This window comes from Lissotriton vulgaris, chromosome 1_1 (genome assembly GCF_964263255.1).
Source record: "Lissotriton vulgaris chromosome 1_1, aLisVul1.2, whole genome shotgun sequence".
NCBI lineage: Eukaryota > Metazoa > Chordata > Amphibia > Caudata > Salamandridae > Lissotriton > Lissotriton vulgaris.
In genome coordinates this window covers 1,489,831,474-1,489,849,085 of record NC_141685.1, presented here as the reverse complement: position 1 = coordinate 1,489,849,085, position 17,612 = coordinate 1,489,831,474, and the positions used below count along the sequence as shown (strand labels likewise).

General features: G+C 47.2%; 1 protein-coding gene across 2 annotated transcripts in view; it reads right to left on the bottom strand.

Moving 5' to 3' along the window:
• Window positions 1-17,612, bottom strand: part of RSBN1L (round spermatid basic protein 1 like) — a 350,429-nt gene that overhangs the window by 70,985 nt on the left and 261,832 nt on the right. Inside the window, exon 6 of one of the 2 annotated variants that reach the window (XM_086967371.1) lies at window positions 4,766-4,933. In XM_086967371.1, coding sequence (XP_086823497.1) covers window positions 4,766-4,933 — 168 coding nt within the window. Of the gene's footprint in view, window positions 1-4,765; window positions 4,937-17,612 lie in introns of both variants that reach the window. The other variant, XM_086967369.1, reaches the window with a different exon arrangement.

Here is a 17,612-nt window from a genome sequence, read left to right as displayed (position 1 = left end):
GGTCAGCCGCTTCTTTTGCTGCTTTCAAAATACAGTCTCTGTCCAGATAGTTCAAAATTTTGGCTATGATGGCCCTGGGAGGTGCCCCCGGCGGCGGCGGAGGAGGAACCAGTGCCCTGTGGGCCCTCTCCACCACAAAGACCTCTGACAGGCCTCTGGGACATAGTTTAGTACGTATCCAGTTTTCCAGAAAGCGCTCTACATTACCCTGTTCTTAGCGCTCCGGAATGCCCAGGACCCTGATGTTGCTTCGACGGTCTCGCCCCTCCGCCCTTCGTCCTAACGCTCCGGTGGTGTTGGTGAGGTGGGAGTCCTGTTGCTTCAGAGAGGCCACTTCTCACTGGAGTTGGACGATGTCACCCTCTGCCGTGGAGTCCTTATCCGCCACCTTCTTCAGGTCTGCCCGCAGTAAATTCACATCAATGGAGACTGTCTCGATTTGTTTCTCCAAAGCAGTGCGTGACCCCTTGATCGCCTCTAGGAGCTCAACCCGGAATGGCTAGTTAGTAGCATCTCCCTTGCCATCCTGGCCCGTTTGACGAGTAATTGTTTCGTGGCTTGGCGCTGAGTGGTAAACTGCGTGATGGTGTTGGAGGCGCGAGGCAGCCTGTCCTTACCCACGGAGGTAAGTAAAGAGCACCAGGTTCCGCAAGTATGGCAATCCCCAAACTCAGGTCCCCTGTACAGGGATAGTGGTGGCGAACTTGTGTCCCTCTTGCAGGTGACACCAATAGAGCGGAAGCCAGGCAAGCGCGAGCGGGTCCCGGGGACCGGGTCGTAATGGGGGCCCAAGCAAGCAGCCCAACAGCGGCCGTATAACTTCTCACCTCAAAGCTGCCTCCAGTGCGATGGGCTTCATACAGTCATGCGCCGTCAAATGTTAAATGTTGTATACTTGTAAAGCGCACAGCTGCCCCAGCAAAGGGGCGTCCTGGCGCTGTATACCGCTGGGGAACCCATCCTGGCTTTCCCTGTGAGATGGTCCCTCCTGGGCATCTCCAAGGTGAAGACAAGCATCCCCGGCACTGATGGGGCCGTTAGTAGAGATTAAGCAAGCTATTGCCCAGAGTTGCTGAGTGGGACCCACGGTTGGAGTGGGCACCGAGGCGAGAATTATCGTGTCCGCTGACCATGGCCCAAGACCCTGCCGCGTCGGGAATCGAACCCTGGTCCCGAGCCGACCTCTGCTTCTGGGTCTGCCGCCTCTAACCAGTGAGCCACACCACTCACTGACCCCACAGGGCTCCAGAACACCCATATCTCCCCTGTGCTGGCCCCCAAACCCAACAGTCTTTTGGAGGATGTCCAAGGGGGGGGGCTGGGGACCCCACTCCCAGCCGGAGGAAGAACCCCACGTCCAGGCAGCCAGCCGAAACAATAAAAGGAAATGTCTCAGAGGGCCCCTCAGGCCCCAGCAGGAGTGTCCAAGAATGCCCCACCAAGAAAGACGAAGCAGGCCAAGGCTCCACGATCACCTGGCCGGGCCGATCGCGCAGCCCCAGCAGCTCCCTCGCCGGTCAGGGAGAGAGATCACAATTATCCGCCAACTCCAGGGGGCCACCGCCAATTACTGCGCCCCCAAGGCCCCCACTCTGGGTTGTATTGCAGCTCAGTGCACACCGCACAGGACACTCCGGGGCCAACATGCGCGGGGGTCTTGCGCCCACACTTCAATCAAAGGACCCCCAATTTAAGCAAGCAGACCCGCATCAGACGCCCGTGTCTCCGGGTTAATTGATAGTATGCCCTGACCCCAGGCGCCCCCGACCTCTCACCGTCCAACTGTGAAGGGCGGGGCCCGCAGAGTCCGGGAGGCCCCCGATGACTGAGGGCGCCTCCACTGTAGCCGGGCAAGCCGGGACGGAATCGCCACACTCGAGGCCCGCAGAGATCTCCGGCGGTCGCAGGCCTCGTCCCCGGCCTCGCGTGATTCCAGGCAGGGAGGCCACCAGGCAGTGAGGCCGCAGGCAGACAGTCGCTGCAGCTGATTACCTTTGCCTCCTAGTCCCGAGTTTCCCCCGTAGGGACCCCTGCAGCATACAGAAGCTCCGCTGCACAGGGAGAGCTGTCATGGGCATCTCTGGACAGGATTATGCAGGATTAGTGGCTGAGCGTTCGGGAGCCGAAGGAGCTCACGTCCTGTCGGCCATGCTGCTTGGCCAAGCCCCCAGTTTCCGAGATATTTAAGTTGAAAAAATAAAGATATCTGATAGCCCAAAATCCTACTGAAATTCTATTAGCAGCGCATTCTTGGTCTAAGCCGATGATATGAAGAGTAGACCCGAAGGCAGTGAGTGGACCACGTTGAATTGACGGATGAAAGTTTTCTCGTTTTGCAGTACACAACGATGAAAAGGCGATTGAAACAATACAGATGAATGTAGAAATCAACAGTAAACTGAAGAGAGCCCGAAACGGTCTCAAACTGGAGTACTAGAAAACACATCCAAACCAGGCAGCCCAAAGGAAACAACCTAACAATGGAGACGATACCCATGTGCATTATTGTGACTCAAAAGACTTCTTTGAAGAAAAACTTGCACATATCCAGAACCAACACTAGATGGCAGAAGTATGCAGCGGATATGCAACTACAGCTACACATGCTTTGAACATTTATGTTTTTGTTGGAAACAATGTTACTATTTAAAGTGTTTTATGCAAGAATGTATTATAAATCACATTTTAAATGCAAAGTGCATTATAAGGAAATAAAAAAAACAAGTATTCTAAAATGTGCTTTTCTTTTGTAGAACGTTGACACAATGGAATAGGTTTAACAAGATCAATGTAAAGAAAGAATATAATGTGGGTGGGGCAGTAACTTTTTGCTGACAATGTTCTGTGTTTACCATATTTATTTTCAAACACTGGAGAGGATGCATTAGTATATGTTCGCATATCGGTTGAGTCTGCAAGGTTGAACTGATTAATGGCTAATGCTCCAAAAGCAGCACTGTCATTACAATATTATTTTTTTGTTAGCCAGCACTGATAGAGGAAATGCTGTGTTTAACTTTGTTTGGGAAACTAAATATCTTGCAAATGAATTCAGCACTGAGGGCCAGATGTAAGACCATTGGCAATTGTGAGTCGCAAATTGGGCCAAATTGTGTGTCGCAATTGCCAATGTACAACAGTGTCTGAGACACTGTTTGCGAAATCCAATGGGCTTGCAAATTGCATGCCTCATGCATATTAATGAGGCTGTCGCAATTTGTGATCCCATTGGAAATGGCTGGCACTCCCAGGGGTGGTGGACTGCTGGGGTCAGCTGACCTCCATGTCTGCGACTGCTTTGAAATTAAGCAGGTTATATTAAAAATGCAGCCTGTTTTCCTTAAAGGAAACGGGATGCATTTAAAATGAAACATTTTTTAAGGGCATGTAGTGGTCCCTGGGACCACTGCTTGCTCTGGAAAAATGTTTGCGCACTCATTCACAAAGGGGAAGCGGTCCCTTCGGGACCCCTTTCCGTTTGCACATGGTTTACCACCCTCTTGAAGAGGGTGGTAAACTGCAAGTGCGGTCGCAAAACATTCTCACATAGGGTTCAGACTCGCCATTGGGAAGAGACGCCCTTGTAACAACCCTTCCTAATAGCGAGTCGCTAACCCTATTTTGCAAGTCGCTATTCAATTAGCGACTCGCAAAACAGGGTTAGTACATGGGCCATAGGGTTTTTGCATCGGCAAACAGGTCTAAAACCCATTTGCACATGCAAACATTCGTCATACATCTGGCCCTGAACTACGGAAAATAATTCAGTTAGAACTATTTTCTGTGAACTACTTGCTTAGAAATCGCTGTCAAAGTTCAATAAGACGAAATATGTATGTCTGTGTGTGTGTATATATATATATATATATATATATATATATATATTATAAACTCATACACAAACCCACACAGATGTGCAGGGTGTAATATGTTACGTGGGGAGGGCCATGACTCCTATGAAGTGGATGCTCGGATAGGTCACATTGCTCTTCCCTTGCAAGACTTTTCCACAGTACTGCTTCTGCTACTACACTTATTAAAGAATATATTTTCCACCAGTCCGAAGATTCAGATAAATCCAACAGGAATGCATATATATTCACAAATGACATGATATATAACTTTCCATAACGCCTTTTGGTAATAATCCTAGTGAACACATTTACACGGCTGTACTGGTTTAATCCAGATATCATACATAAAAACATTTGAAAAGTAAGTAAAATAGAAGATATGTACATTCAAGGAGGATATACTGCGACTTTCTCAGGGAAATCCCCGGCAACACCAATCGTTTCTTAAAAGTGAAAGATCTGGGGATGCCAAGAATCTGAGGCAGGTGAAGCTATTTATCAGCGCGATACTTAGTCGATTTCATGGTCGATCGTAGTAGTAGTGCTGAAAGCATAGCATTATGGACAGAGAACCTTGGGGTGGCTGGGTTTCACAGAACGAAGGGCCTCAGTGGAGAAATTATTAGCAAACCTCACATTGTATTGCGTTAAGAATAATTTTCAATAGATGATGCAGATAGAAGCGGCGGCATGTTAGAATATTGGCAAGGTGGATGAATATAAAGATGATGATTATTCTCAATGTATTTTTGAACAAAGAAATACGACTTGAGATTTAAGGCAAGATTAACAATAGCATATTGAGCAGCAAAACGTGTCATCAAAAATACAGGATTTAAGGTATTTCAAAAGAAAACAGATTCAAAGCTTTATGCAGTACAAGTGTTAGTGGTTTAAAATGACCTGCTTACCACTCTCCACAGTGCACAGCCTTCAGCACACCGACAGCAGCAGTAGTCTGCCGTTCAAAACCTTGCCCTACATGGTCTGCATGAGCTCGTGTTCTGTCTTCAAAGAGCATTTCACGAGGCTCGCTGGCTCGAGGTAGGTACTGGAGGTTTTTGATTTCGTTGGTAGTTCTGCTTTTGAAAGATATTGAAAAACATCAATACACTCCATAATTATTGAGTGTTAAGAAGTGCCAACATGCAAAGACCAAAATAATATATTCTATCTAATTTGACAGGCTAGTTATGAAAAAAATCCTACTCTCTTAGCCACACATTTGTTTTTTGTGCTTCTATGGCGCAGTCTGCAGAACAATGTTGATTCTAGGCACAGAGGAGTCGAGCTGCAATACACTGTTGTATACAGAGTACCGGAACTGCCTCATCTAAATACACTTGCGTAGAGCTGGTGGCAAACGCAGTGGGCCCGTTTCCTTCAGGGATTGCACAGGTAGGCAAACAGGTACCTCGAGGGTGGTTGTACTCTCAGCTGACCAGAGTATACCCTAAGGCTATTTTTTCCACCAGTGCTAGCTTACTTCTGCCGAAGTGGGTGGGACTAACTAGCTCAGGTAGTGACTGTAATATAGGAACTTAACAGACAGAAGCTCTAATTCTTTACTTTGTGTATTGATTTGATCACAGGGATCGACTGACCAGATTTATTTAATTTTCGAGAGTGGTTTATCTACATATATACTTCTACGCCTATACAATTTTATAAATACATTTATTTGTGACACCACAGGACATTCCACACGAGGCAGCACGCATCAATGGCCTTACAAAATAGGAGCCTGTGATCCAGACTAAGTATGTACCCAAGAACTGGAACAGCATTCCAGTATCCATCAAAACCTCCCCAACTCTTCAAAGTAAAACAAAATACTGGAAGGCACCTCTCTATAAGAACCCTATGTCACAATCTTTGGCACTTCACAGCACCACTCTGCCTTTAAGCTAGGTTTGCACCATACACACAGTGCATACATATGATTGACAAAGGCAATCATGTACAACCTAACGATACATATAGGTATTTAGGTGTACTAGTTTATAAGCAAAGCAAACCCTACCCATCAGTAAAGGTTTTATCGAAGACTTAAGTTACTTATTCCTGAAATAGCAACTCTTCAAGCAGATTCCTCATCTACAGATACCTAAAGAGCAATACATCATTTTTTTGGATGAAGGTCTGAGGGGATCAAGGCCATCAATTTACAAAAACAAAATGAACAACTCTTTGAAGCACTGTCCTTTCGAGCCTCTATAAGCAACCTGTTAAACTTCATAATAAAATGTAACAAGACTAATTCCCATCACAACTGAAGACGTGTGCTGCAAAAGATGCTATCCCTCAACTTGAAAGAGCTCAGATTCCACCAGGAGTTCATTTTATGCCTGCTTGAAATAAAGTACATTCTACAATTAAAGGATTTCAAAAATGCCTCGCCATTCTTATCACCCACGAAAGCTATAACAATTTGCTTATCTGACCTATACTCTGAAATATGAGAAACATAACAAGCCCTATAAGGGTTTAACTGATAAAGTAGTATGTCCATCTTAAACGGATGACTGGGTAGAGGGATAGGAAACAAAAAAAATGCAGTTTAATGTTTTGAGAGAAAGGGTTTGGAAACCAGTTTCAGACTAAACCAGGGGAAGGTTCTCATACGTTCTATAGCAAAGGTCTGGGGGATCTGTGAAAAGCACCAGAGGATCCTTCACTTGCCTGATAGTTATCATTGTCAAAAGCTTAATATGCATGGACAAAGGGGAGGTGGGGGTGAAGAGGTGTTGGGGATGTTGACCTTTAAAGTTGAAACGAACAAAACTGAAGACTACCCTTTACCAAAATGTTTACCACCGAGGGGGGTCAGTGTTAACAATAATAATGAATTCTAGAACACGAGGGGATAGACCAACTGAGATCTCCCTGGGCACCATCTCAAAAGGTTCTTTTATCTGCAAGACTATGTGGTCTTGGTGGAGGGCCGTAGAGAGATGAGAAGCACTTTCATAATGTTTTCTGTGGCTAACACAAAAGGACTAATCTCTCACCCTTCAAGTCTAAAGCATAATTATTTGCAAGTAATGGTGTGGTCCTTCGAATTATTATGATTTTTTTAAACGTTATTTTTTAGTTTACATGTTGCAAATACAAGAAAAAAACAAGTTGGCATCGAATCAGCATATGTAGGCATCTCGTTGACATTATGAATGGCATATAGGACAAAAGGCAGCATCAGGGAAGAAAAGGTACAATGGGGAAAGAAAAAATAATTTGCAATCATATCACAGTGAGGAAGGAATCCGGGCATGTCACTGAGATCCAATGTGGACATTACCAGGGTCGACCCTCTCGCTCCCTGCCATGATTGGACCCACTGGCTATATCTAACCCACTCTCCTCGCTGTCAGATGTATCTTGCGAGGAGGGTTCCCCCTCTGCCAACCCAGAGGTACACATGTCACGCGAAGCTAGTAGGTCTTCTTGCAGCTTCTCGTCCCTTCTGGTGAGTTTCATGTAGGCCTTTTCAGCTAGGGACCATTCATGGACATTTTTGAGCCAGATGGGCACTTCTGGGGACCTTTGACCCATCCAATTTATAGCTACGCTGCGCCTAGCAAGCACTAGCGATAATTATAGGAGCTTATATAATTATTATGATTTTGAAAAATATGCCGACGTTTTGGAAATCTGTGTACAGTAACAGAGTCTAGTGTGTTGAGGATCAGGTCCAAACATCTGTACCTCATCTTTTTTTAGGATACTAGGAATGAGAGGAAATGAATTTTGCAACAGAAAGTTATTTGTTACAGCAATGATAACCACATTTCACACTTGTTTAAGAATCTTCAAGGAATTAAAAATTCTGAAACTGCAATTGGCTCACTACCAAGAGAAAACAAGTAACATTTTGTCCTGGCAGAAACTAACAGGTCTGTCAACTAACTCCAATTTTTTAAGTACCTTTCATGAAAGACACTTATCCAATTTAGACACCTTAATACCGCCCACTGAGCAAATCTTGAGAGAGAGTGATAAAAATAACATCCTCAAAGAGCTTAAAGCTAGAAGATGGTCGAGTTAATAGGTCAAGACAATATGACTGGTTAGGCAAAAGTATTTACTGATCTGCATCACTGATTACTCACCATGTGTGTGTCGACAAAGGGGGAGCTGGAGTAAGTTTGAAACTATTGATTCTGAAGGGTGTAGGTCATCGGTATGTTGCCATATCAGGGAGCAGGCATATACTGTGGTCAAAGTAGCTTAGGAGTAGGAGAGATCTTGTACTCACCCTATCCAAAAATCCCACCTAAGAAACTTCACTGGACAGCAATACGCCAAGAGGGAGAATGAATGTAACGTTACTTGATACAGTGAAAAAAGCAACCTCTCCTATTAAGTGTGAAAAAGTCAACTAATATGAAATCAAAGGAGTCCGTGGTTAAACCACTGTGTGACATAGTCTTTTGAGATTAAGGCAAACACCTGAACACTATTCTCAGAGGTGGTTGCTGATTAAGTAGAACCGCCATGTTTATGATTGCAGAATTAATTGCTTATCCCATTACCTCCGGAGTTGAAACATCCTCTACTTCCGCTATTAGGATCCTGGAGCATTTTGTGCCACAACTGCTTAGGTTCAAGGCGATTTTTGGGTATGTCTGGAGATAATCACCATTACTGCCTCAGACAATAGGACCATTAATATCTTAGAGCTAAACGATGAGACAGAATATTTGCGTTACGTGAACAAACACTCAATATTCTATTCCAATCCTAAAATGAAACTTAGCTCAAGCACAAATACTTTCATGGTGCTCAACTGAGGTATTCATTTCTGACTGCATTCCAATTAAAACATGACAATTACTTTAGTTTGAAAGCCAACGGAGGCACTACACCAAGCAATTGTCAATCGAGTTAAATTTTATAGGCTGGATGTTAGCACAGTTAATGAAGGGTCTTGTCAAACGTTTTACGATAGAGGTCAAAATATTCTGAATTACCAATATCATAGATGAAACGGATGGATCAACAATATTGTGAGGAGATACTCACCTAAGTTTAATAGGGATAGATCAGTACTATGTAAAAAAAAAATAAGGAAAAGTTTTCCATTTTCCAATTAAGAACGATTTTAAACAGGAAGGCCTCCATCAGAACAACTGATGTTGCATAATGTAAAATGATGGCCGCGCCTCCCCCTCAGAATGCATTGTGGGGCCTATTCTGCACCCTAACTCATAGTAACTTTAGATAATTGGGTTCGAGACCTTCGGGAATAAATTAGGGACACACACGTCGGGAAGCAAGCAACCATGTTATTAAGCAAAAAAATAAAATTTGTTGGACAGAATGCAGAACAATGTCATCCATTCACCCCAGTACAGAGATCTGGGACTGAATTCATTGTTTTTGCTCCCCATGCCATTCCAGTTTGAACCCAGCCATATGCAATCAGTTTTGACCCTGCGCCCAATGGGAACAGTCTCGCCGCCCTAACTGCCAGGCTAGGTCCTCCCTGGACTGGAAACAAGCATCCTAGGACCTGGTTCGGGGTTTCACCCCTTATCAGCCAAGATAGCTTGACTCCAGTGGCATGGAGAGGACCTGGCTTGGCAGTTCGGACTGAACTGTTCCCATAAGACACAGGGTCATGACTGATTTGAATATAGCCAGGTCTAAACTGGGGTGACATGGTGAGCAAAATAATGATGGATTTACCCCAGATCTTTTGACTGGGGGTGAATGTTTTGATTTGTTCAGCATTACGCCTTTCAACTGTGTTGTTTTTTGGGGGTTCTGGACGGTCCTCCTCCCTCCTCAACAGACCTTGATGCAGAGCAAAAAGGACAGAAACATCAAAGGGGGAATCAGGAGGAAGAGAAAGACAGTTGATTAGTTTGAGGTAGCAACATTTTTGTTGTTTTCAGCAGATTATGCAGCAGATGATGGACTATGTGGCAAACTATACTTGTAAGAAAAACGCCAAGGCTGTAAAATTGTGTATTTCAAGTGGTCCTGGTTATAAGCGGTTATGTTGGGCATTCAAGTAATCTTTAATGTCTATAACATTTTGCTGCTCTATAGGAATGAAAGAGTTGGAGAGTGTTCTAAGACCTCTGAGGAGTACAAGGTCTTCTTAGCCAGGTTGTCTGCTCTACAGGTAGAACGTAATGGGAAGCCCCAGGTAACTGACTAGTGCAAAAGTTTGAATGGGTGTGGCCAAACTTCAAGTCACAGTGATCTTGATCAAGTCCAGTGTTCTGCAAAACTCCATCACTTGAACAAGATGAATGGCAGAACGCCTAAATTACTGGGTCCTTCCTATGGCAAAAAAACACAACACAATTTTCCATGGTCAGGAGCAGTCAAAGGACTGAACAATACTTCCGTACAGCATTTACAATCAATACACTAAGCAATTATATGTAATACATAAAAAGCTCTAAACAAATGGTAGCAGTGACCGCATCATCAGAAGCCAAAATAAGGAATACCAGAGCCACAAACTGAGAGAATATATACCACTGATAATTCGCCTGACTATCGCAAACCATCAGGCTGCTACCATTCCTATACACGCTGCGCCTCACTGTATTACTAGAATGCTCCACATTAGTTTGTACTCTCTCAGGCATACTAGAGGCTCTGCTCCTAGCGGTATTTTGATCTTGCAGTTGGTAGTTTTGGACTTTTGTCTGTCTGTTTTTGCGCCTTGATGCCCCTTGGGGCTACGTTTTGCGCGTTATAAAACGCCTTTCATTCATTCATTCATACTGCTCCGACATCTAAGCAGAAACAACACTGACAAAATGAGCAAGGAAATGAGATAATTCAGAAAGATGCAGGATCTAAAATATCTTAAACCTTCAACTATTACTATCTTAAATGGAATTCTCTTCTTTATATAATATTTAGAAATCTCTAATCACTTGCGCCATTACTTTTTTCAAAATTGTGGCATGCACACTCGATTGGTATTGCTCCTGCCATCAGTAGGAACACTCTCCTCCATCAAAGGCAAATGTTTTGATGTGAATTGTACGTCAGACTACTTTCCTTTTTCGAACCATAAGCATTGAAAGGACTCTTCCAGTTTGTTTACGATGTGCTTTAAAAAGGACCACAAGGAGTTAAATCCCTGAAGTCTTAAACATAAACTTCGACGTTCTGAAGGGATGATGTACCCATTAAGTGAGCTCCAATTCTTTAGAGCAGTATTGTTAGATGAGCATACAGAGCTAGTTTGAAGGACGAGCTCCCCTTTTTTGCCAGAACTCATCAGGTAAACTATAAATCACAAGCTAGGGTGCCTATGGCAAACTGCAAGCTGACATGACCATGGAGTACACCCCTACACATCTGCAAAAAGTTTTTTTTTTTTTTTTTTTTTGGCAGACCTTTATTGCACATTATTCATATACACAGCGGTGTGCCTACAACCCACTGTTAGGGCCGGCCGCAATCGGTGTACTGCAATTATTATACAAGCTTAATATCAAACACCAGAAGTACGTTTACAGGAGTCCAAAAGTCTTAGCTCATGTAGGCACTCACAGTTAATCCAGATGTGGTATTGATAGCACACCTATTGAATGCGGACGTAAGCCCCCATGTGATCTCGGTCTATTTTTCAGGTTTTATAAAGAAAGGTAACTTCAACAAATCCCAACCCCACCCCCCGTCCCATCCTGGTTTCAGTGAGCAGTCCAAGTCTAGCAGGCGTGATGTAGCAGAGCAGCTAATACAATACGTGTCGACCAGCACTTCCTAGGTAGGAGTCATTCGTCCCCCTCCCAGAACCATCCAGAGGCCACAGTGAGGATCAATAGCTATGGGCACCATGCCAGTCCTCACTTCCCGCCACGTTCTCACTGCCATGACCGTCACACAGACATTCACACCACATACATGGTGAAGCAACCGCATCCGCCCTAAAGCCTGCCAATCGCTCCTTCCTCGCAGTCTGATGAAGCAACAGTCCCATTCTCGCCGCTATTAGTGTCTGTGAGAGAGAGCATATAGAGTGTAAATGGGGCCCATACATCCCTCGGGCGAGATGCCTCAGGTAGCTCGTCATAGTAACAGTTCAACTGGTCCCTGGAATAGGACATATCTTTCAGCCACATTTGCACCTCAGGCGCTCTCCGTCCTCCCCAGACCATAGCAACCCTCCTTCTGGCCAATTGAAGTGCCAACACCACAAGCCGCCGCGACGGCGCAGCAACCCCAGAGGCAATGCCCAACAGACACAGGCGTACATCCATCTTTACCTCAGTAGAGGCCATGACAGTTAGTCTTTCAGTCACCTCCTTCCAGTAGTCGTAGACGCGTGGGCACCCCCAGGCCAGGTGTACAAAGTCAGCGTCGTCAGCTCCGCAACGGACACATTGAGCTGTGGACCTAAGCCCGTATCGTACCAGTTGGGCTGGCGTATAGTACCACTGCTGTAGAAATTTATAATGTAGAAGGCGAAAGTTGCCATTGATCACATATCCACCAGTCATAGCACAACATTCATTCCAGTCGTCATCACTCAGCGGTTCCGGGAGACTTCTATCCCACCTTGCTCTGGCCAGGATCGCCCCTCCCCCCTCATCTTCCTGCACAGCCTTATATAATTTAGATAGCAATTTAGTCCTGTCCTTAACCGTATAGAGCAATTGCAATGCACCTAGGGCCGGTGGTTCCTCCGGATACATTGGGTATAGGTCACGCACTGCAGCTCGCAGTCTGACGTACACAAAGGTGGACATAGTAGCGTTCGTCGAGCGGGTGGTCATCTCCCGAGAGGAGATGAACGATGCTCCCGGAAATAGGTCCCCCATAGTCTGTAGTCCAGCCTCCCGTAGGATCAGGAGCCCTCCCGGCTCGCCCGAGACAGAAATGTCCGAGTGGTAAAGTAGTGGCATGGCCGGAGCGTAGAGCGGCAGCTTACCAGCCCGTTTACCCAGGGTAGTCCATGCAGTTGCTGTGAGGCGCACAGTATCAATCTCCCCCTTCTCAAACACCGAGTGCTTATTTACTATCATAGCCCTCAGTGGATATGGCAGAACTGCACTTGCCTCCAATGCTACGTGTGGAGTGTAAGGCGGAGAGTTTATCCAATAACTCGCAAAGTGTGCCTGCGCGCAAAGATAATAGAGTCGCATATCCGGCAAGGCAAAACCACCCAGATCGTACGGCTTGGTCAGTACCTCCCACGTCACTCGTGGCTTCTTGCCGGCCCTGGTGAGAGCTATCAGCAAGGAACGCAGTCTCGCAAAGAAGTGCTGTCTTAGCGGGACCGGGATGTTGACGAATAGGTAAAGGAATTTCGGCAGCACTACCATTTTGATCAATGACACGCGATCCGCCAGGGTCAATGGGAGACGAATCCATCGTGCCACCTGGTCTTCCAGATTGGAAATGGCAACGCCGTAGTTGGCACGTATAACTTCTTGATAATCCCTGTGCACCCAGACGCCCAGGTATCTGACTGATTCCGTCGCCCACTCCAGCGGGAATTCCAATGGTACTTGGTGAGTGACATCCGTAAGAGGCATCACCACTGACTTGTCCCAATTTATTGTCAGACCTGAGTGCCGGCCAAATTTAATGAACTCACGGAGTATGCGCTCCAGGTGAAGTGCCGGGTCTCTGACATATAGGACCAAGTCGTCGGCATACATTGACACGGCTAGCGATCTGAGAGGGAACTTCAGTGCTGCTTCCGCATATCTCTGACGCAAGACACAGGCCAATGGTTCCATCATGATTGCAAAAAGTAGGGGCGACAGAGGGCAGCCCTGCCTTGTCCCCCGCTGTATTGGAAAGGGGGCAGAGACCTGACCATTAATCCTTACTCTCGCCGTGGGTGCATTGTACAGCAGGGCAATTAGCGACGTAAAAAAAAAAGGCACTCCCATCCGATGCAGGACAGCCATCATATACTTCCATGCCACTGAATCAAAAGCCTTGGCGGCGTCTAGCATGACTGCCACCGCAGCTAGATCTGGTTTAAGGAGATGTAATACGGCGAACAGGGTCCTCAAGTTGTGTGTGGTAGACCGAAGGGGGATAAACCCCGATTGATCGGGTAATACCATAACCGGCAGAAGGAGACGCAGTCTCGTGGCCAGCACTTTGGCTATTATTTTTACATCAGTGTTTATCAGGGAAAGGGGACGATATGACTCGCACCTATTTAAAGGCTTTCCAGGCTTAGGAAGCGCCACCAAGAGTGCCTCTCTCATAGATCCCGGAAGTTGCCCGCATTCAAAAGCTTCCTCTAGGACCATGGCCAGACGCGGAATAAGCAAATCTGCATACGTCTTATAAAATTCGGCGGGCAGGCCTTCCGTACCAGCCGCCTTTCCATTCGGTAGGGCAGCTATCGCGTCCCTGAATTCCGCCTCAGTAACATGATGCATTAGGAATTCCTGTTGCCCCCTAGAGAGCCACACTAGCGCTACGTCCTCCAAATACCGCGATATTTCCGCCTCATCCGCTGTTTCTCTATGTTCATAGAGTTGCGCATAATGTCTCGAAAAGCAGGCAAGTATGCCATCCGTCGTAGTCACCACAGTCTCCTGATCCTCAATTTCCACTACAGTACAGTGCCTAGCCCAAGGGTCACGAATCCTTTCAGCTAGTCCCCTGCCTGGCCTACCCCCCTCTCCATAATACCTGGCTGTGGCGCGTTTGGATAAAAATTTTACCTCCTGGTCTGCCAATTCATTATATTCTGTGACCTTTGTCCTGACATCCGCTAGCAATGTGTTATCGGCCCCTTCCTCCATCCGGCGTTCTAAAGCCAACAACTCCCTCTCCAGTTTGGACATAGAGTCTCTGATGGATGTGAGGACTCCAGACCGCAACCCAATGCATGCACCCCTCACCGAAACCTTAAAGGCATCCCACACCGTGGTCATATTATCGACGGAGCCCACATTGGTCTCGAAGAACTCCTCAATAATTTGCCGCAGACGCTCACACAACACTTGATCCGTCAACACTCCAGGGGAGAGTCGCCAGGTAAACGGGGCAGGAGCATGTGTAGGTATCCGTAGCTGCAGTGCAACAGGGGCATGGTCCGAAAGCGTTCGGGGCAGATGCTCTACATTCAGCACACATCCACTCATATCCCGGGTCAGTAACCAATAATCTAATCTTGACCACGTATTGTGCGCTGATGTATAGCAAGTACCCTCCCGCCTGCCAGGATTCTGCAAGCGCCAAATATCCAACAGTTGCAACTCAGTCACACCCTCGCGCACCGCATCCAGCCCTTTTTTCCGTTCACAAGGCCGATCGTGTCTCCTATCCAATACAGGGTCCAATGTAACATTCCAGTCCCCCCCACAGAGGATGGCCGACGGTGGTAGGTTATACAATTTGTTCCAAAGTGCAATGAAAAAATCAGGGTCATCTATATTAGGACCGTAGACATTGAGAAGAGTGATCAGCTTGCCACACAGTTTACCCTGCACCACAATATATCTACCCTCCTGATCCACCTCCTCATGTAGCACCTCAAATGGAACTTTCTTTTTTATCAGAATCATTACCCCACGGGCATAGGAAGAATATGACGTAGCCCACCTCGCTCCTGCCCACTGCTTGCCCACCATGTCGGCCGCCGCCCCCTTGAGGTGCGTCTCCTGTAGAAATGCCACTTGTGCCTCATGTCTATTCAAAAATGCAAGCATTTGTCTAGTTTTCTGCGGCTTGTTTAACCCCCGAACATTCCATGTAATACACGTGATGGCGCCCTCCCTATCCATAACGTCTAAAGTGTAAGTTTCCCAGCAGCGCAATCATCCCCAGTGGCCTCTGCCCTGTAATCCACATCCCACCTCTCACTCTCCCAGACACAGTCCCTCTGGCACCTGGAAAGACCCGGAGCCACATACTGCAGCCCCACTCGCAGCTCAATGACGATTCAGATTCAAGCCCCTCGACCAGGAACAACACAAATAACCCAACTAGTAGTAACATCCCATCCCCCATCCCGCCACCCACTTCAGCATTCCCAACTCGCCAAAGCCTCCCCGTGCCCCCCCCCCCCTTTGCAACCCCCAACAACGCAAACAGCCACATTTGGGGTTCTCCCTTATCTGGAGGCGTAGCGGCACACCGCCCTCGCCATAACTGACGAGAGTACAGACCATTGCCGTTGTCATCTACCCCAACCCCCCCGCCCGACCCCCGGTCAGAGCCTTAGACCCAATGGTGGTCATATAACATCACACTGCACTGGGCGCCCCCGAAAGCGTTCACTTCTCAGGATCATCACCTAAGTCTCAGAGATGCCACCTCATCCAGCGCAGCAGCATATATCGCACAGCAGACTACATGTTAGCTGAGTTCCGCTGCATGAGAACCCCCGCTACTTCAGGGTGGCATCTTCATCGTGAGCAGTTTCCACCATAGCTCTCTCCTTCACGCATCACATAGAACAACAGCGCAAAGGGTCCCAGGGGCTAAACGTCCGAGCGTCTCTTCAGCTACTACTGCCTACACCGCAACAGAGGCATCCCAGCGCAATACTCCGCAGCTCCCCCATCATCATAGTCAGTAGTATAATGCAGGTCAGGCCTCTTCGTCCAGCCTTTCATCATCCCCCTCATGACGTCCAGGCGGTTCTTTGGCACGTTTTTTCAGTTTTTTGGCATAGTCTAGGGCTGCCTTGGGCGAGGAGAAGATCTTGTTGTCCGAAGGAGGCCCAATCCGAAGACGTGCAGGGTACAGCATGGCGTATGCGATGTTCTCCGCCCTCAGCAATTGTTTCACCGACACGAACTCCTTACGTGCCGTCTGTACTGCCATGGTGAAATCGGGATAGAACTCCAGTTTATTACCCTGATAGTCTATGGATCCCTTCTCCCTGGCGAGCCTTAGGATGGTGTCCCGGTCCCTATAGTTTAGGATCCGTGCCACAATAGGCCTCGGCGGCGCCCCTGGCGGAGGTTTCTTAGCCAGGGACCGATGCGCACGCTCCACAATGAAGACTCGGGATAGTTGGTCGGCCCCAAATACGTTGATGATCATGCGCTCCATGAAATCTTCCATACGCCCCACGTTCGTGGATTCCGGCAGGCCTGTAACGCGAACGTTGTTCCGCCTGGACCTCCCTTCTAACTCCTCATTCTTCGCTTGTATGACCGCTAGTACTCGTTCCATATTAAATACCTTGGTCGAGACCGTGGCCAGGCCATCCTCCGTGGCGGAGACTCGCTGCTCTACCTCGCCCATCCGTTCATTTTGGCGGTCAAATTGTGTAGCCATCTGATCGAGACGATGATTTACAGACTCCATGGTGCCCTCGATAGATTGCAGAGTCTTCTGCATGGCCACCAGTGTGGATTCTAGATTAGGTGTACCTCCAACAGCCCCACCTTGGTCGGCGTCCGCTGGCGCCTGGGAGGATGAGTGCGCAGTCTTTTTTGCGTCAAAGTTGATTTTAGGCTGGTTTCTATCAGGCCTACCCATGACTGTGATCTACCTCAGCGTGATCCAAAACCAGCTGTGCAGAGTAGTTATCTCAGGTAAGTCCTTTGCAGCGCTATCAGTGCGGATATCAGCCACCGCTCAATGCAAGCTATGTCCAATCCCAGGCCAATGGGTACCCCACGTCCGGGCCAAGCAGCACTGTAGCTTCAGCAGGCAGGACGTGCCATGCAATTTTTGTGTAGGCCCGCAGTGCAGATATGGCAGTGAATCGCAGTGTCTATGGCAGCAGCAAGGCAGCACAGAAGGGCCCCCTCCCTGACAGCGACTATAGCAGGAGAGGCAGTGTCGGTGGCGCGC